Source organism: Rhinopithecus roxellana, chromosome 12 (genome assembly GCF_007565055.1).
Source record: "Rhinopithecus roxellana isolate Shanxi Qingling chromosome 12, ASM756505v1, whole genome shotgun sequence".
Classification (NCBI taxonomy): Eukaryota; Metazoa; Chordata; class Mammalia; order Primates; family Cercopithecidae; genus Rhinopithecus; species Rhinopithecus roxellana.
Genome location: NC_044560.1, coordinates 123,387,411 through 123,401,400, shown reverse-complemented (window position 1 = coordinate 123,401,400; position 13,990 = coordinate 123,387,411). Strand labels below are relative to the sequence as shown.

Here is a 13,990-nt window from a genome sequence, read left to right as displayed (position 1 = left end):
TCATCAAGCTTTCTCCAACCCCACTGGGTATAGGGTTTGGACACTCAGAAAGGTACCTCCACCTGGGAGACAGCCCAACTTTTCTGTTTCCAAACCCAAAATTCTGTTTCCCAGATTTGAGACTTCATGGCTCCCTTCTCTGTCAACCACCACCAGAAGGGCATGGTTAACATTTATTAAATTCTCACTGTTCTAAACACTTTATTTAACTTAAAATATTTAATTATCACTGTACCCTATGAGGTGGGTTCTATGATTAGCCCCACGTTACAGGAGATAACCCTGTGAAGGTGGCACTCACTCCCTGCTCCTCACCCTGCATGCTCCCCTTAGACCCGCAGTACCATCTGATTACTTCCCTTTCATCCCCATCCAGGACCCTTTTCTGGTATTTTTTCCCCACAATTCTAACACTAGCTAAGATCTCATCCTTTGAGGGCCTTTGTACCAATTAGGATCTTATGCATTATAGAACAGAATTCTCAAATAGAAGTCATAAATCCCTAGACTCTAATTTTATTACTCTTGTTTTTGCAATTTCTAGAATTCTAGAATCCACCAATAGATCCTAGAACCAGAGACATCTAGAGAATCCTAGAAGGGAATTCTAGCATCCAGCAATTAGACTTTTGAATCCAGGTTCAACAGTAGAACAATGGGGAGTGGAGTGGAGGTAGGATTGGAATTTAATAGAATGCCCAGTCTAGAAAGGGTCCTGGTGCCTTAGATCTGCTCCAGTCCAACCCATCCCATGTGGGGACTGTGCCCTCTCACTGAACGTCTGAACCATCAGGAGCTCCTCACTCTCACGTGACCACTCACTCCAGGGCCTCATCTGATATTCAGAAGAGTCAGTGTCATTGCTACACCTACCGGAGCCTAGGGTGGGGATGCTGAGGCCAAGTCGCATGGTCATTCAGGTCCTGATTTGGATCTTGGATAAACTGCTAGACCTCTGGGAGCCTCAGTTTCTTCATCTGAATAAGGGGGTAGGGGTGGGGGTGGGGGGCAAGGTCAGATGATTTCCAAGGCCTCTTCCACTTGAGGGAGTGAGCTGTCTAAATCCCAAGAGCTGCCATTTGCCTTCTAGTTCGGGTTACTGAAGACGATGATTATCATGTGATGAGCACCTAAGCTGAACTGGACACTGTGCTGAGCACTTTCCAGCCATTCTCTCACTCAATGAGTCCAGGTAGGCTTCCTGGAGGAAAGGGGTTGGAGGGGTGGTGTCTGTTTGGAGAACAAAAAAGTGAGGAGAGAGGGAGGATGGCAAGATTGGCCACGAGGGACCCCCGGAACTAGGTGGGGATACAACAAGCAGACTCTTCCCATATGGGATGGGTTGTTGCTTTCCAGAGACAGAGGCGGGGGGCTGACCAAGATGACCTCTGCCCATCCAGGCACTGAGTGTAGCTACAGACGGAGCCTAGGATTAGAGGTCGAGATCACTGCTTGACCCCGCCCTCTTGCTGTGTGCCCACAGGACTAGCGCGAGGCGGCTCCTGGCAATTGGGCTGCTCCGGGCCGGCAAGACGGAGCTTGAAGCGTGCCCGGCGTGCGCAGGTCGATGCCGCCGGCAGAAAAGAGCAAGGGACCACCGGTCCTGGCGCCCGCCGAACGCGCCCGGGGCCGGGTGCCGGGCCTGCAGTCGCCTGCGCTGTGCTGCGCCTGCGGTCTGTGCGCGCTGCTGGCTGGTGTGAACGTGACGCTGGCGGGCGCCTTCGCCTCCTTCCTGCCCGGGCACAACCCGCTGCTCGTTGTGGGGCCGGGGCTGCTGGTGCTGGCGCTCGGCTTCTTCGCGGCCTGCTGCGTGTTTAGCCGCCGGGGCCCCGCGCCCGGCGCGCGCTCGGCGGCCGCAGGGGTACCTGGCCAGGGTGGCGGCGGCGCCGGGCCCGTGGCGCTAGAGATGGAGAGCAGCGAGCGCACGGCACAGGACACCACGACCATGCAGCTCAGCCCTGCAGTCTCAGCCGCGTCCTCCGGCCGCTCCAGCCCCGGCCCCAGCACCCTCGCCTTGGAGGCCCCGGCGCCCGCGGCCTTCTGCGCGCTGCGCTCAGAAGGGATCCAGCTCAACCCGCCCCGGGAGCGGGCCGCCCCCTAGCGGACCAGTACCCCGCCGTGACTCTGCTCTCCGGGTTCACTCCCCTTCCTTCCGTGCCATTTAAGGGGACAAAAGAAAAAGAAAAAAGTTTTTCTTTTCTTTTCTTTTCTTTTCTTTCTCTTTCTTTCTTTCTCTCTCTCTCTCTTTCTTTTCCTTTCTTCTTTCTTTCTTTTTTACAAGGGTCTGGTGCTGGGCGCAGGGGGCCTCATCTTTTCCATCTCCCAAACTCCTGGGTAGAACGTGTGATGGTGTCAGGGGTCACACCCCGAAGAAGGGAGCAGCAGACCCTTGGCCCCTTAGGTGGGGTCTCTGGTCCCTACTAAACCTCACCCATCCAGCTTGATGAAAGTAGGCCCCTGGACCCTCGAACCCTGACACTGCAACCTCTGCCTGGCATTTGGGCACTGTGAACCAAGGAGCACCCACCCTGAAGGGGCTAACCACCAGCAGTGTCGGTCCCCCCCGGGGGTGGGAGGAAGAGAGGAAGAAGGGACAAATGTCAACCTGGGCTGTCTGTCATTGCACACACAGTGAAGGGCTTCCAGCCCCCTCTCCTGCCCCTCCCTACCCTCCTTGTTTCTACCCCAACATGACCTTTGGGATTCATTTGGCCAAGAAACTGTGGCTCTGACTTGAGCCAGGATGGTCCCTAGAAGCAGGGCTGGGGTGAGCACTCCCCACCCTTGCTGTCTGACTACGAGCAGGGGTAGCTAAGACTGGGGCCCTGACAGAGGTGAGTGGTGAGGGGGCCTCTGCAGCCCTGAAAGTCCTAGTGTGACCGTCACTGCCAACAATGCTGGCCCCCACCCACCATGACTGTGCCACATCATGCATTCCTGCGGTGCCTCACTCCTCAATAAAGCGCCTTTGGAGTCAGTCCTCTGTGACAGTGCAGGCCGGGAGGGAGGGTTGGCTGCGGGGCCTCTGGCTGAGCACCTTGGGTTCTGGGGCCCTCCCAGCCTGTGGCTGAGTGCCCAAGCATCCTGGTACCAGCCCCTCTTGGAGACCTAGAAGAGAGCTTCAGGAGAGAGGAGTGTGTGACTCTGAGCAAAAGACTATCTAAGACTGTGTGACTGTGAATGTGGGAACAGGTGTGTCAAATTGGGGGACTGGATGAACATAAGAGTGTGACTGTGGGTGTGATTGCCTGGCTCCTGTAAGAGGTGGGGAGTGGCAGCGTTTGGGTAACAGTCTGACATCACACATGCATGTGGAGGTGTGAGGGCAGCAGTAGTGGTTGAGGTCATGGTCACTGAGCAGGGATGGTGAGGGGAGAAGTGCTCCACGGGGCCGTGCAAAGCCCAGACACTTTGCCCAGTCTTGCTGGACTTGCTGAGTTTGGGCCCAGTCTGTGGTTTGTCCAGGTGAGGGGATAGGTGAGGGGGCCAGGTAGAGGAATAGGGGCTGCCTTGCAAAAAAGAAGAGGGGTCAGGGGACTGAGGAGAAGACACTGCAACTCTGGGCCAGTCTTTCCTCTCCATGCATGTACCTAGGCAAGCAGTGACTGGGGCACATGCTGGCCCACCACCCCCAGCTAGCTATGACTTCCTGCCCATCCACTCCTGGCTTCATCACCAACCTCCCTTTCTTTTTACAAGACAGGCTTTGCTACTACTCTGCCATGACCCAGACACTTCCCACCAGCCGTGGGCTCTTCCCTCCTCTGGCGCCATCTCCACCTGTGCCTCTCCTGCTGTCTCCCCCTCTCCCACTGACCTAGAGAAGAGCAAATCTGCCTGAGCAGGTGCCGAGCAGGCCATCTCTGTTAATTTGCACGTGTCGATGGGCCTTAACCTTTGAAGTACCCAGTACCTACAGCTGATGACCTCTTCTCTGAGCTCCCCAACCCCACCCTGTATGTGTGTAAGAAGACCACTTCTCCATGCTCCAGTCCTGTCTCTTCTGGTGCATTGGTCTGCAGCTTCAGATGCCACCTGCTGCTGTGGTAGAGCAGTAGGTGAGAGGGGCCACCGCTGGTGCAGCCTTGGGGTGTGGTCGGAGCCACCCTTCTCCTACCACCTTAGGATTCTAGCCCTGCAATGCTAGGCTCAGCCCAACCCCTCTCCCACCTGCTGTTAGATACCTGGAATTACATTCTCTTTCCTCTTCCCCCACAAGACTTCCAGATCCTGTTCTGCAAGCCTGGCTGCTGCAGAGGAAGAGTGAGCCTACGATAGGGACTCAGGGCAGTGGGACATGGATCAATGGTGTGGGTAGAATGGGTCAGAGAAGGGAAGATAGGACATTGGCTCCCCGGAGTCCTTTCCACTTACACCCCCAGCTGAAGGTCATCATCTGTCTTTTCTGTGCCCCGTTTCCTGCACAGGCACACCAGAAGAGATTTTCCACATCCAGTGCCCCAGGGCTCACTTTCCCATCAGCTCCAGTCTGCCACAGTGGGGATTCCTCACATCACACTCCTTCCCTGGGTGACACCCAGGGACAGGCCCCTCTAAGGCAATATGGCCAGCGAGGCCCTAGGGAAGCCCCACTCTCCTACACAGGGTGAGGCTGGAGGGTGTGCTCTGTCTCCCACCTCTGCAGGCCCCTCCCAGGCAGGCTCCAGGCCCTAAAAGGGCCTCTGGGAGGCAGGTTTCTGTTGAGGAGAGGACATGATTCTGACAGCACAGAAGCATCAAGCTCCCTGACCTTGGGGAATTTGAGCAGGGACCAGCAGTTCCTGCAGGGATGCTGCAGACCGGCCCTGGAATGAGGGTAAAACTTCCCACTCTAAGAATTGAGACTTAGACTTCCCAAGTCTAAGAATTGAGGCACCAGGGCCTATCCTCGGAGGCACAGGAACTGTGGTAGAGAACACAGAACTGGTCCTTCTAAAGGAGGGGTACTCCCCAGGGCCTGGGGGGGCTCTAGGGTGCTACAGGTGGTGAGTGGCCCCTGCCTCCCCATGGAAAGTACTCTTGGTCCGGACAAGGGAACTCATTAAGGGGCCAGGAAATGAGCTTTCCCCCACTCTTCTGCCTCTAGGAGAAATGAGGGCAGCCACTTAGAACCTTTTTTTATTATTATCTTGAGATAGGATCTCTCTGTGTTGCTGAGGCTGGTGTGCAGTGGCACAATCACAGCTCACTGAAGCCTCAATCTCCCAGGCTGAAGTGATCTTCCCATCTCAGCCTCCCAAGTAGCTGAGACTACCGGCACACCCCACCATGCCTGCCTAATTTTTTGTAGAGACAGGGTCTCACTGTGTTGCCCAGGCTGATCATCAACCCCCGGGCTCAAGCAGTCCTCTCACCTGGGCTTCCCAACGTGCTGTGATTATAAGTGTGAGCCACTGTGCCTGGCCTTAGAATCGTTTTTTCACTAATTAAGAATTCCTGAGCCCTGCTGTATTCCCTGCTATGTGGGAATATAATGATGAACAAGCTCTCAGGGAGCTCACATTTTATTTGGAGGAGACAGACAATAAAGAATTAAATAAGTGAGCAAATGAGACCAAAAAAGCTTAGCTAGTGAACAGCACTACACAGAAAATTACATAGGATGTTGTGATAGATAGAGGGACTTGTCGGATGGTTGGGGGATCTTCTCTGAGAGGTGGCATTTAAGCTGAGCTCTGAATGGTGAGTCAGCTATGCAAAGGTCTACAGCAGGAACATTTCAAGCTCAGGAAACAGCCAGTGCAAAGCCCTAAGGTGAGAATGAACTGGCCTCTGTGTGTCAGAACAAGAAAGAAGGGCTGTTGAGACAGGTGGAAGATGAAGCTGGAGAGGTGGGGAGGGGGTAATGCTCAGCTCATGGAGGGCTTAGTAAGCCTGGGTGAGGAGTTGGGATTTGATTCTTGGTGAGATGGGAGCCACTGGAGGGTTTTAAGCAGGGAAGTGACATGATCTGATTGATGGTGGTAAAGACAGCTCCACCTGCTGTGTGGAAGTAACAGAGTGGCAAGGGGCAAGAGGGAAAGCAAAGCTAGGAAGGGCAAGCTAGAAGGTCACAGCAGTGAGACATATGGGCGCTGGGACCAGGGTGGTTGCTCGGAGTGGACAGATTCTGCACCTGTTGGGGGAGTTTTGGGGGCATGAAAGAGAAGAATCCTGAGGAAGTTCTAAAATTTTGGTTTGAGCACCACGGTGTATGTTGTAGGATCTGGTTTTGGGAAAAAAGGGACATCCTGGTAAGGCAAAAGACCTGTTAGCCCAGAGGGACTGTCCCACAGAAGCTGGAGCCACAGCGCTGAGTTCTGGAAGAGGAGGCGCTAGGATGGACACATAGAAGCTGTCGGCATGTGGGTGGTGGTGAAACTCCGAGGAGAGAGGAAGACAGAGAACCCAGAAGCTAGAATAGTCTAACCACAGACTCCACAGGGAGCAGGGAGCCCGCGTTGCTGACTTCTGAATCCCACTCGGCCTTCTGTGACGCCAGACTTCCTGATGAGAGCTGTGGACTAGGAGTGAGAGATTAGGGAGAAGTGGAATGTGAGCACCAAGAGGCCAGAACTTCTGCTTTGTTCACTGCTGTACCCTCGGTGCCCACCTGGCACAAGGTAGGTGCTCACTAAGCACCTGTGGACTGAAGGAAGAAGGAAAAGGTGTGGATCTCATCGCGCAGTTGAGATTCCAGGCACCCAGTAATATGGGTTTGTCAAGATGCCTAACTCTGGGCAGGAAGGGAGAAGATCTCATTATGTATGGGAGATCCCCCAACCAACTGCACAGTTTTCTGTTTCTCTGTGGGGAAGTGGGGTGGCACAGGAAGGAAGGGTTGGCGTCGAAAGACCAGCCTGAGGGCCAGGTTCCCCAAAGTAGGAGATGGCCAGATGGAGGGACCAGGCCTGAGGAAATCGGCACTGTTGGAGACTGCCACCAGAGGGCACCCCAGGCACATGGCAGGAGATAGACACTACTCATCCCAACCAGACTGCACAATTTCGCCTTTTCCTCTTCTAAGGTCCAAGGCCCTACGAAATGGGGAGATCAAGGGAGTTGGGGGAAGAGGGGCAATTAGGTGACTCAGATTTACTAAGTGACTCATCCAACCCTGGAACCTGACCTTATTACAGAGAGAGCCTGGATCCTGGACAGAAACTTAGCCTTTATCAAGGTCACAGATAAGTCCTGAGTCTGTTTATAGACTAAACCCTGACCTTGATCTTAGACTGAGCCCTCACCCCAGTCCATACTGAGTCCTGACCTTAATTATAGACTGAACTTGACCCTAACCACACTCTGAGCTCTGACCCTGCCTGTCCATTCAGCAAACCCTGACCTTGATCCCAGATTGAGCTCTGACCCCAGTCCATAGACTAAACCCTGACCATTACTGTATAGTGAACCCTGACTTGGACACAGACTGATCATGGACACACATTAGCCCTTATTCAGGCCATAGACTGAGCCCTGACCCTGGGAACAGATACCACTGACCCTGGTCCATACACTGAACTCTGACTCTGATCACTGAGCCTGACCCTGAATCTGGTGCCAACCTGAACACTTACCCTGATCCATATGCATTGTATCCTGACCCTGGACAACAACTGAGCTTTTATCATGGTCACAAATTGAGCCTTGATCCCTAAGACTTGCTCTCCCAACACCCCAGTGAGTTAAGGACCTTCCAGAAGAGGCTCTTGTGTCAGGCCAAGCTTTAGTCTCAGAAGGAAGTGATTCCTGGAACCACTTTTGTTGTGGAGAGAAGGAACTCTGGGTCTCCAAATAGTCCAGAAACTCCTCGGCGTTGGATCCCTGAGAGGCAGCTAGGTACCTTTTCAAGGTACCCTCCATAGCTGGGGGGGTGGGGCCTCTTCTGCCTGCCTGTCTGTCTGGGGAGCCTCCCAACTGGCAGCCTCTTCATCTGCACTTCCGACTCCCTTCTGCTCCACGGTCTGTGCTCCACCCATTGCTATCTTTCCAGGAAAATGAGGAGGGACATTCCATGCAAGGGGTGGAACCAGGCCATGACTGAGGGCCCCATGCCCCCAACCCGTACCCTGGCCGGAAGAGAAGCCCCTCCCTCTGGGAGCTCACTTTGGCTGCTTGCTCCAAACAGGCAAGACACGGTGAATCAAGTTCAAGGCGGCTCCAGCAGGGCCTCAGGTTGACAGCCGCCGAGACATAGGAGCACGAGGCAGCTGCGTGGGAAGTCCACTATGTTCCTGGAGTCTGCAGCGTGTGAAGGTGTGGTAGGTGAGGGCAAAGGACAGCACAGTCCCTCCCCGGGGCACACTCACCAATTTAATTTCCACCATCCCCAGGGTTCAGCCTGGGTGCCCTCCCGCTGCAGGGCACACCAGCCTCAAGGCTCACCTAGGGAGACACCGAGGGCGGGGGTGGGGGCCAAGCCAGGCAGGAGCTGGGGCGGGGGAGGGGGGGCGGCTCGAGTCAAAAAACGCTGACGCCAAAGACAATGAGCTCTCCGAGGCTGAGGCAACTCATTTGGTCCCGGCCACGCTTTATTAAATTCTCATAAACCTGTCAGGGGGGACAGGGCTCGCTTCAGTTTACCTCATTAGCCCGACACAATGACAGTGGTGGGGGAACAGGCAGGGTGGGGGTGCGACAAGGGGAGGCTGGCGCTCAGAACTGAGAACTGATCCAGCCGGGAAGATAATTGAATTAAGTGGCTTTTGTTAATGGTTTTTAAGACTCCAAAGTGTAAATAACATTTAGGGGCTTTCTTTTAATGGGGCTGGGGTTTTAGAGACCCAGGGAGCTTAGGGGAGGCCCAGCCTGGTCCCTGACTTCTCCCCCACCCTAGAGGAGCTCCTGAGGGGAGAACCTGCGAGAGCCGCCCCAGGGATGCATTGCAGTTAGCCTTGGGAAGACCAAGGCAACTTCCCCAAGGGAAGGGGACAACCCATTGGAGCCAAAGAAGCTGAGACAGCTTCCTGGTGAGTCTTTGAACAGAATCAGAGTACGTGAGCAAAAGAGGGGATGGATGCAGGGGGCTAACTGTGATGACCTACCCAGTCCTGGAATGCTGCCGTCGGACAAAGTGGCCAGGGATGTCTCTGAGATGTTGCTGGAGGCCTGGTCCTGGCCTCCTGGGGTCAGTGTTCATTCCCCATGAGAGGTCAGTGGGAATGGAAGGTATTGGCTGTGTTGCCAGCAGGGAGTGAGCTCCCCATCAAAGCGTGTGTGGGAATGCTGTGAGTTGGGGTATCCCCAAACAAGGCAATGGATTAGACTAGACCCCAGGCTTGCTGAAGGCAACTGGACTTGATCCAAGCTGTAAGAGGAACCTGAAAAGATGGCATGGTGAGCTCACTTCTCTGGGGGCACTAGGGCCTCAGGGAGCTAGCTGCCAGGGAACAGGGACATAGAAGTTGATAATCCAGCCCCTGGCTTTCCTCAGTCAACAGCTTCTCCCTCCCTGCAGACAAGACCAGGTTGGGGCGTCAGCTGGATTGAAGGCAAAGAGCTGTGGGCTAAGATTCCAAGGGGCTGGAGGTGAGATGGGGCGGGGCCGGCCCTGGGCCAGCCCACAAAGGGTTAAGGCGCTAATCGCCCTGCATGCGACAAAGGGAAGTGGGTTTTCTGATCCAGAAAGGATCAGTCCCTGGGATGCCCCATCAGGCCCTTCAGCGTGAAATTACACCCCAGCGGGGGTGCTCCCCTCCCCCTACACACACATTACCCGCCGGGCCTGGCACAGGATTAGGGCCCAGAGTCATCAGCGTAATAGATCGCACCTCCCCACCCCATCCCTTCCCCCAGGAGCCTTCAGTCCTGCCTCCAGGCCTAGGCCAGCCTCTTTCCTCAAGTCTGTCCACCTGGCGGTTGCGCTGCCTGGTCATCTTGGCCTCACTCTTGGTCTAGTCATTCCATCTGTCTCCTGCAGCCATACATTGAGCCCCCACCTCCCTCCTGGTCATAGTGGTAGTGTCTTCATAAGCTTTAATCGGCCTGCCAAAGGTACATTCCATTGCTTCTGTATTTGTTGTCTGTCTTCCCCCTTGCACATCAGGTGCTGCCCTGCTCAGCACTGTATTCCCAGTGACGGGGCTGCATCTTCCACGCAGATGGTGCTCAGTCAGCTAATGTTGACTTCCCATCCACCTCATGAAGACTGGGGCGTGGTCCCTAAACTCTGGACATTCATGCTGAGGACTAGGAGACTGTACCAGGACAGGGCCATGTCCTCTGGAAGACAGAGGAGGCTGTGGCATGGCCGCTGCCTTGGACCCAGCCTCATCTCTTAAGGATGGCATGAGGGAGGCAGGCAGGAAAAGCGACAGGGCCTGCGAGGACAGAGGGTCCACCTGTCTTTGGGTGCTGTCCCAGGAGATCCTCTCACTCCACTCCCCCAGGCTGCTGTGCCTTTGCCCTCTGATGACCTCTAAGCCCCATCTGCACCCCTAGCCAGGCGGACCCAGTATGGAAAGAAGCTGTGAATGGGACAGTTGAGGAAACAGGATGATATCATATGGAAGAAAAAACCCAGCAAGACTCTCAGAAACCAAGGCTGTCTGAGAAAGGTGCCTGTATGGACCACCCTGACCAACCTCTACACAGGAGACAGAGGCCCAGGAAAAGCCAGGGCTTGCCCAAGCCTGGGCAAAGCCATGGCAAGGCCCAGACAGAAGCCTGGTTCCCTGAGGCCCTCAGCAGAGCTTGTCCCTCACAGGCTCTTCCCAGTTAATTTAACAAGTTCAGTACTGATTGAACACAAACTCCACACCAGGCTGTACGCCATGCCAGCTTCTGCCCAGGGAGTTCTGTCTGGCAGTGGTTGAGAACCGTATGTAGTGACCAGAGGCATCAAGAGAAGGAGGGGCATCTCCCTCACCTGTGGTAATCTGGCAAGGCTTCCTGGAGCGGGTGGCATGTGGCTAGGCTCTGAAGAGTGAAGCGTCTCCCAAGGAAGAGGGACCGGCAGAGCAGAGGTACCCAGGGAGAGGGCACAGTGAGTGTGTGAGGCACCACGCCAGTTGGGTGGCACACTCCAGAAGAGTGTGAATAGACATGTTCTGTGTGGCTCCCAGGTCAAGCCAGGCCTGATAAGGAGGCTACTAGGTGGCAGATTTCAGACAACATGGGGAAGGACTTTCCAACAGCCCTGGCGCAGGCTGCCCTGGAAGGTAGTGAGCTGCCCATCCCTTCAGGCTTGTGGATAGGAGCTGGGTATCAGTGATTCCTCCCCAGATGGAGGCCGAACTAGAGACCCGTGAGGATGTCTATTCCGAGAACCTGAAGCAGAAATGGCCAGACTTGGACAGGCCTGGCACTTCAGTAGGCGACCTCCGCCTCCACACCTTGTCCATCCTCCTGGGCTCTGCAGGCCCCTGGTGGCTGGAGTGTGGGAGAGGGGGGCGACAAGGCAGACAGAAGAATGACTGCTTTTTCGGTTATTCTTCTATGTATCTATGGCTTCCACCTAACCCGGCAGGGTGGGGCGCTTAAATCAGGCTCAGAAGTTGTCCAAAGCCCACTTAAAAAAATTAGGGACTGAGGGGTGGGCATGGCGGCTGACACCTGTAATCCCAGCACTTTGGGAGACCGAGGCTGGCTGATCACTTGAGCTCAGGAGTTCAAGGCCAGCCTGGGCAACATGGTGAAACCCCACCTCTGTCAAAAAATACAAAAATTAGCTGGGCGTGGTGATGCGTACCTGTAGTCCCAGCTGCTTGGGAGACTGAAGTGGAAGGATCCCTTGAGCCCGGGAAGGTGAGGCTGCAGTGAGCTGTGATCATACCACTGCATTTCAGCGTGGGTGACAGAGTGAGACCCTGTTTTTTAAAAAACAAATAGGGACTGAGGCCCAGAGAGGGGCTTTTCCAATAGCCCACAGTCCGAGAGGCAGGTTGGGGCTTGCAGGCTGTGCAGTCCTTTCTAGGCAGCTTATTGAGGGCAGACTGAAGGTAAACCTGAAGGAGGTGAGCCTTTCAGACGTCTCGCGGGCCCCACCTCCACAGGGGCTGTGCATGCTGAGGAGATGGGGAGGGGCGGGCTGATGAGCACCTGCCCTTATCTCCCCTTCACCTCTCCCGTGTCGTCAAGCTTCCTCCTCAGCCCCCTGTCGTGCAGCTTCCACCTCAGCTAACCCAGATTCTTCCTGAAGCACTAGGGCTCCTGTGTCCTGGAGTTCTCTTCAGGAGAATCCTAAGGTGAAAAAGAATGTGTTCCCTCCCTCCTGGCTGCCCAGCACATGCTGTGCAGAGGCCAGGGTATGGGCAGGGTGACCTGGGAAGGACCCAGGCCTGCAGGTCTATCGTCCTGCTCAGGTGAGACCAACAAAGGGCAGCTTGTACGCACACTCACACCCACGTGCACCCACACACGCCCACACAGGCTCTTTCCAAGAACAGCTCTTCAAGCCTGGCTGCCAAGATAAAGGAGCCACCGGGCGGTCAACCCCAGGAGGAAATATCACTTCTGCAACCTTTGTTGTTCAGAGGGCTTTGTGAAATCTCCAGACTCTTCTTGGAAAGGATCCCGGGCTGAGGTGGCAGTTTCCCGCAGGGGGAGACATGGGTGAGGGCCATGCAGCCTCCCTGGCCTGGAAGGGGAGGCCAGGCTTAGAGTCATTAGTGGTGGTAACAAGCCTAATCCTTCACTTCCATTATTACCTCACTCAATTCCCACAAGCCTGGGGGTAGACAGAGGTCTCCCCATTTTACAGATGATGAAACAGAGGTTCCCAGAACCCTAGCAGCTTATCAAATGGTCCACAGTGAGTCAGTGCTAGAAATGAAACTGACTGACTTGGCACCAGTCACAGGCTGAGCCAGCCCTGCCCCAAACTAAGTCCTACCATGGCCCATTCTGAGCTCCAGCTCTGACCTCTATTTGAGCTGTGTCTTGCCCTAGATTGATCCTGAATCTAGCCTCAGATTGCCTCTCCTGTTAGCCGTGAGCCCTTCGAGGTCAGAGACATGTGCACTTCTCATTCACCCCTGCTCCTTTACGTGGATATACGTGTGATTATTTGAGTAATCTCCATTTTATCCACTAGACTATATATAGGGCCAGGAACTGAGTCTATTTTTGTTTAGCAGCACTTATCATAATGTAATAAGAGCAATAATAACAAGCAAGTATTGGCTGGGCGTCGTGGCTCATGCCTGTAATCCCAGCACTTTGGGAGGCCAAGGCGGGTGAATCACTTGAGCTCAGGAGCTAGAGACCAGCTTGGGCAACACAGTGAGACCTCGTCTCAAATAATAAAAATAAAAACAAATTAAAAAAAAAAAAAAACAAGCAAGTATTGAGCATTTACTAAATGCCAAAATTGTGCTAAGTGTTGTACAGATGTTATCTTTCATTCCTCACAAAGAACCCTGAAGTAGGCATTACCATTCACCCCACTTTACCAAGGAGAATACTGAGCTCCAGGGTAACACTAGGAGGAGGCACGTAGACAGACAAGATGCTCTTGGTAGTTCCCTCCACCCCTCACACTCAGCTGCCTGGTGAGGAACGGGGTGGAGAGGGAAACCTCGGCTGGAAGAGGAAGTGGAGGCCCTTGGGCAGGTGGGAGAAGCGAGGGTTTTCTGGAGGCCTTGGGTTTCTGAAGCCGCAGAAGGGCCGGTGACTTAGCTGAAAGAGATGGCGTGGGCCAGGCATGGTGGCTCACGCCTGTAATCTCAGCACTTGGGGAGGCTGAGGCAGGCAGATCACCTGAGGTCAGGAGTTCGAGACCAGCCTGGCCAACATGGTGAAACCCCGTCTCTACTAAAAATACAAAAAATTAGCCAGGTGTGGTGGTGGGCACCTGTAATCTCAGCTACTTGGGAGGCTGAGGCAGGAGAATTGCTTGAACCCAGGAAGCGGAGGTTGTAGTGAGCCGAGATCACGCCATTTCACTCCAGCCTGGGTGACAAGTGCAAAACTCCATCTCAAAACTCTGTACATACATACATACATAAATAGAGATGGGGTGCGAGTAAGACCAGCTATATATTTCATGGGGTCCAGGGCAAAATAAAAATGC

At 54.5% G+C, this 13,990-nt stretch overlaps 1 protein-coding gene across 1 annotated transcript; it reads left to right on the top strand.

Moving 5' to 3' along the window:
• The first annotated feature begins 1,567 nt into the window (after window positions 1-1,567).
• Window positions 1,568-2,101, top strand: TMEM275 (transmembrane protein 275). The gene has a single exon (XM_030941885.1). It carries the CDS (start codon window positions 1,568-1,570, stop codon window positions 2,099-2,101), a length of 534 nt encoding a protein of 177 aa, XP_030797745.1.
• Window positions 2,102-13,990: the final 11,889 nt, after the last annotated feature.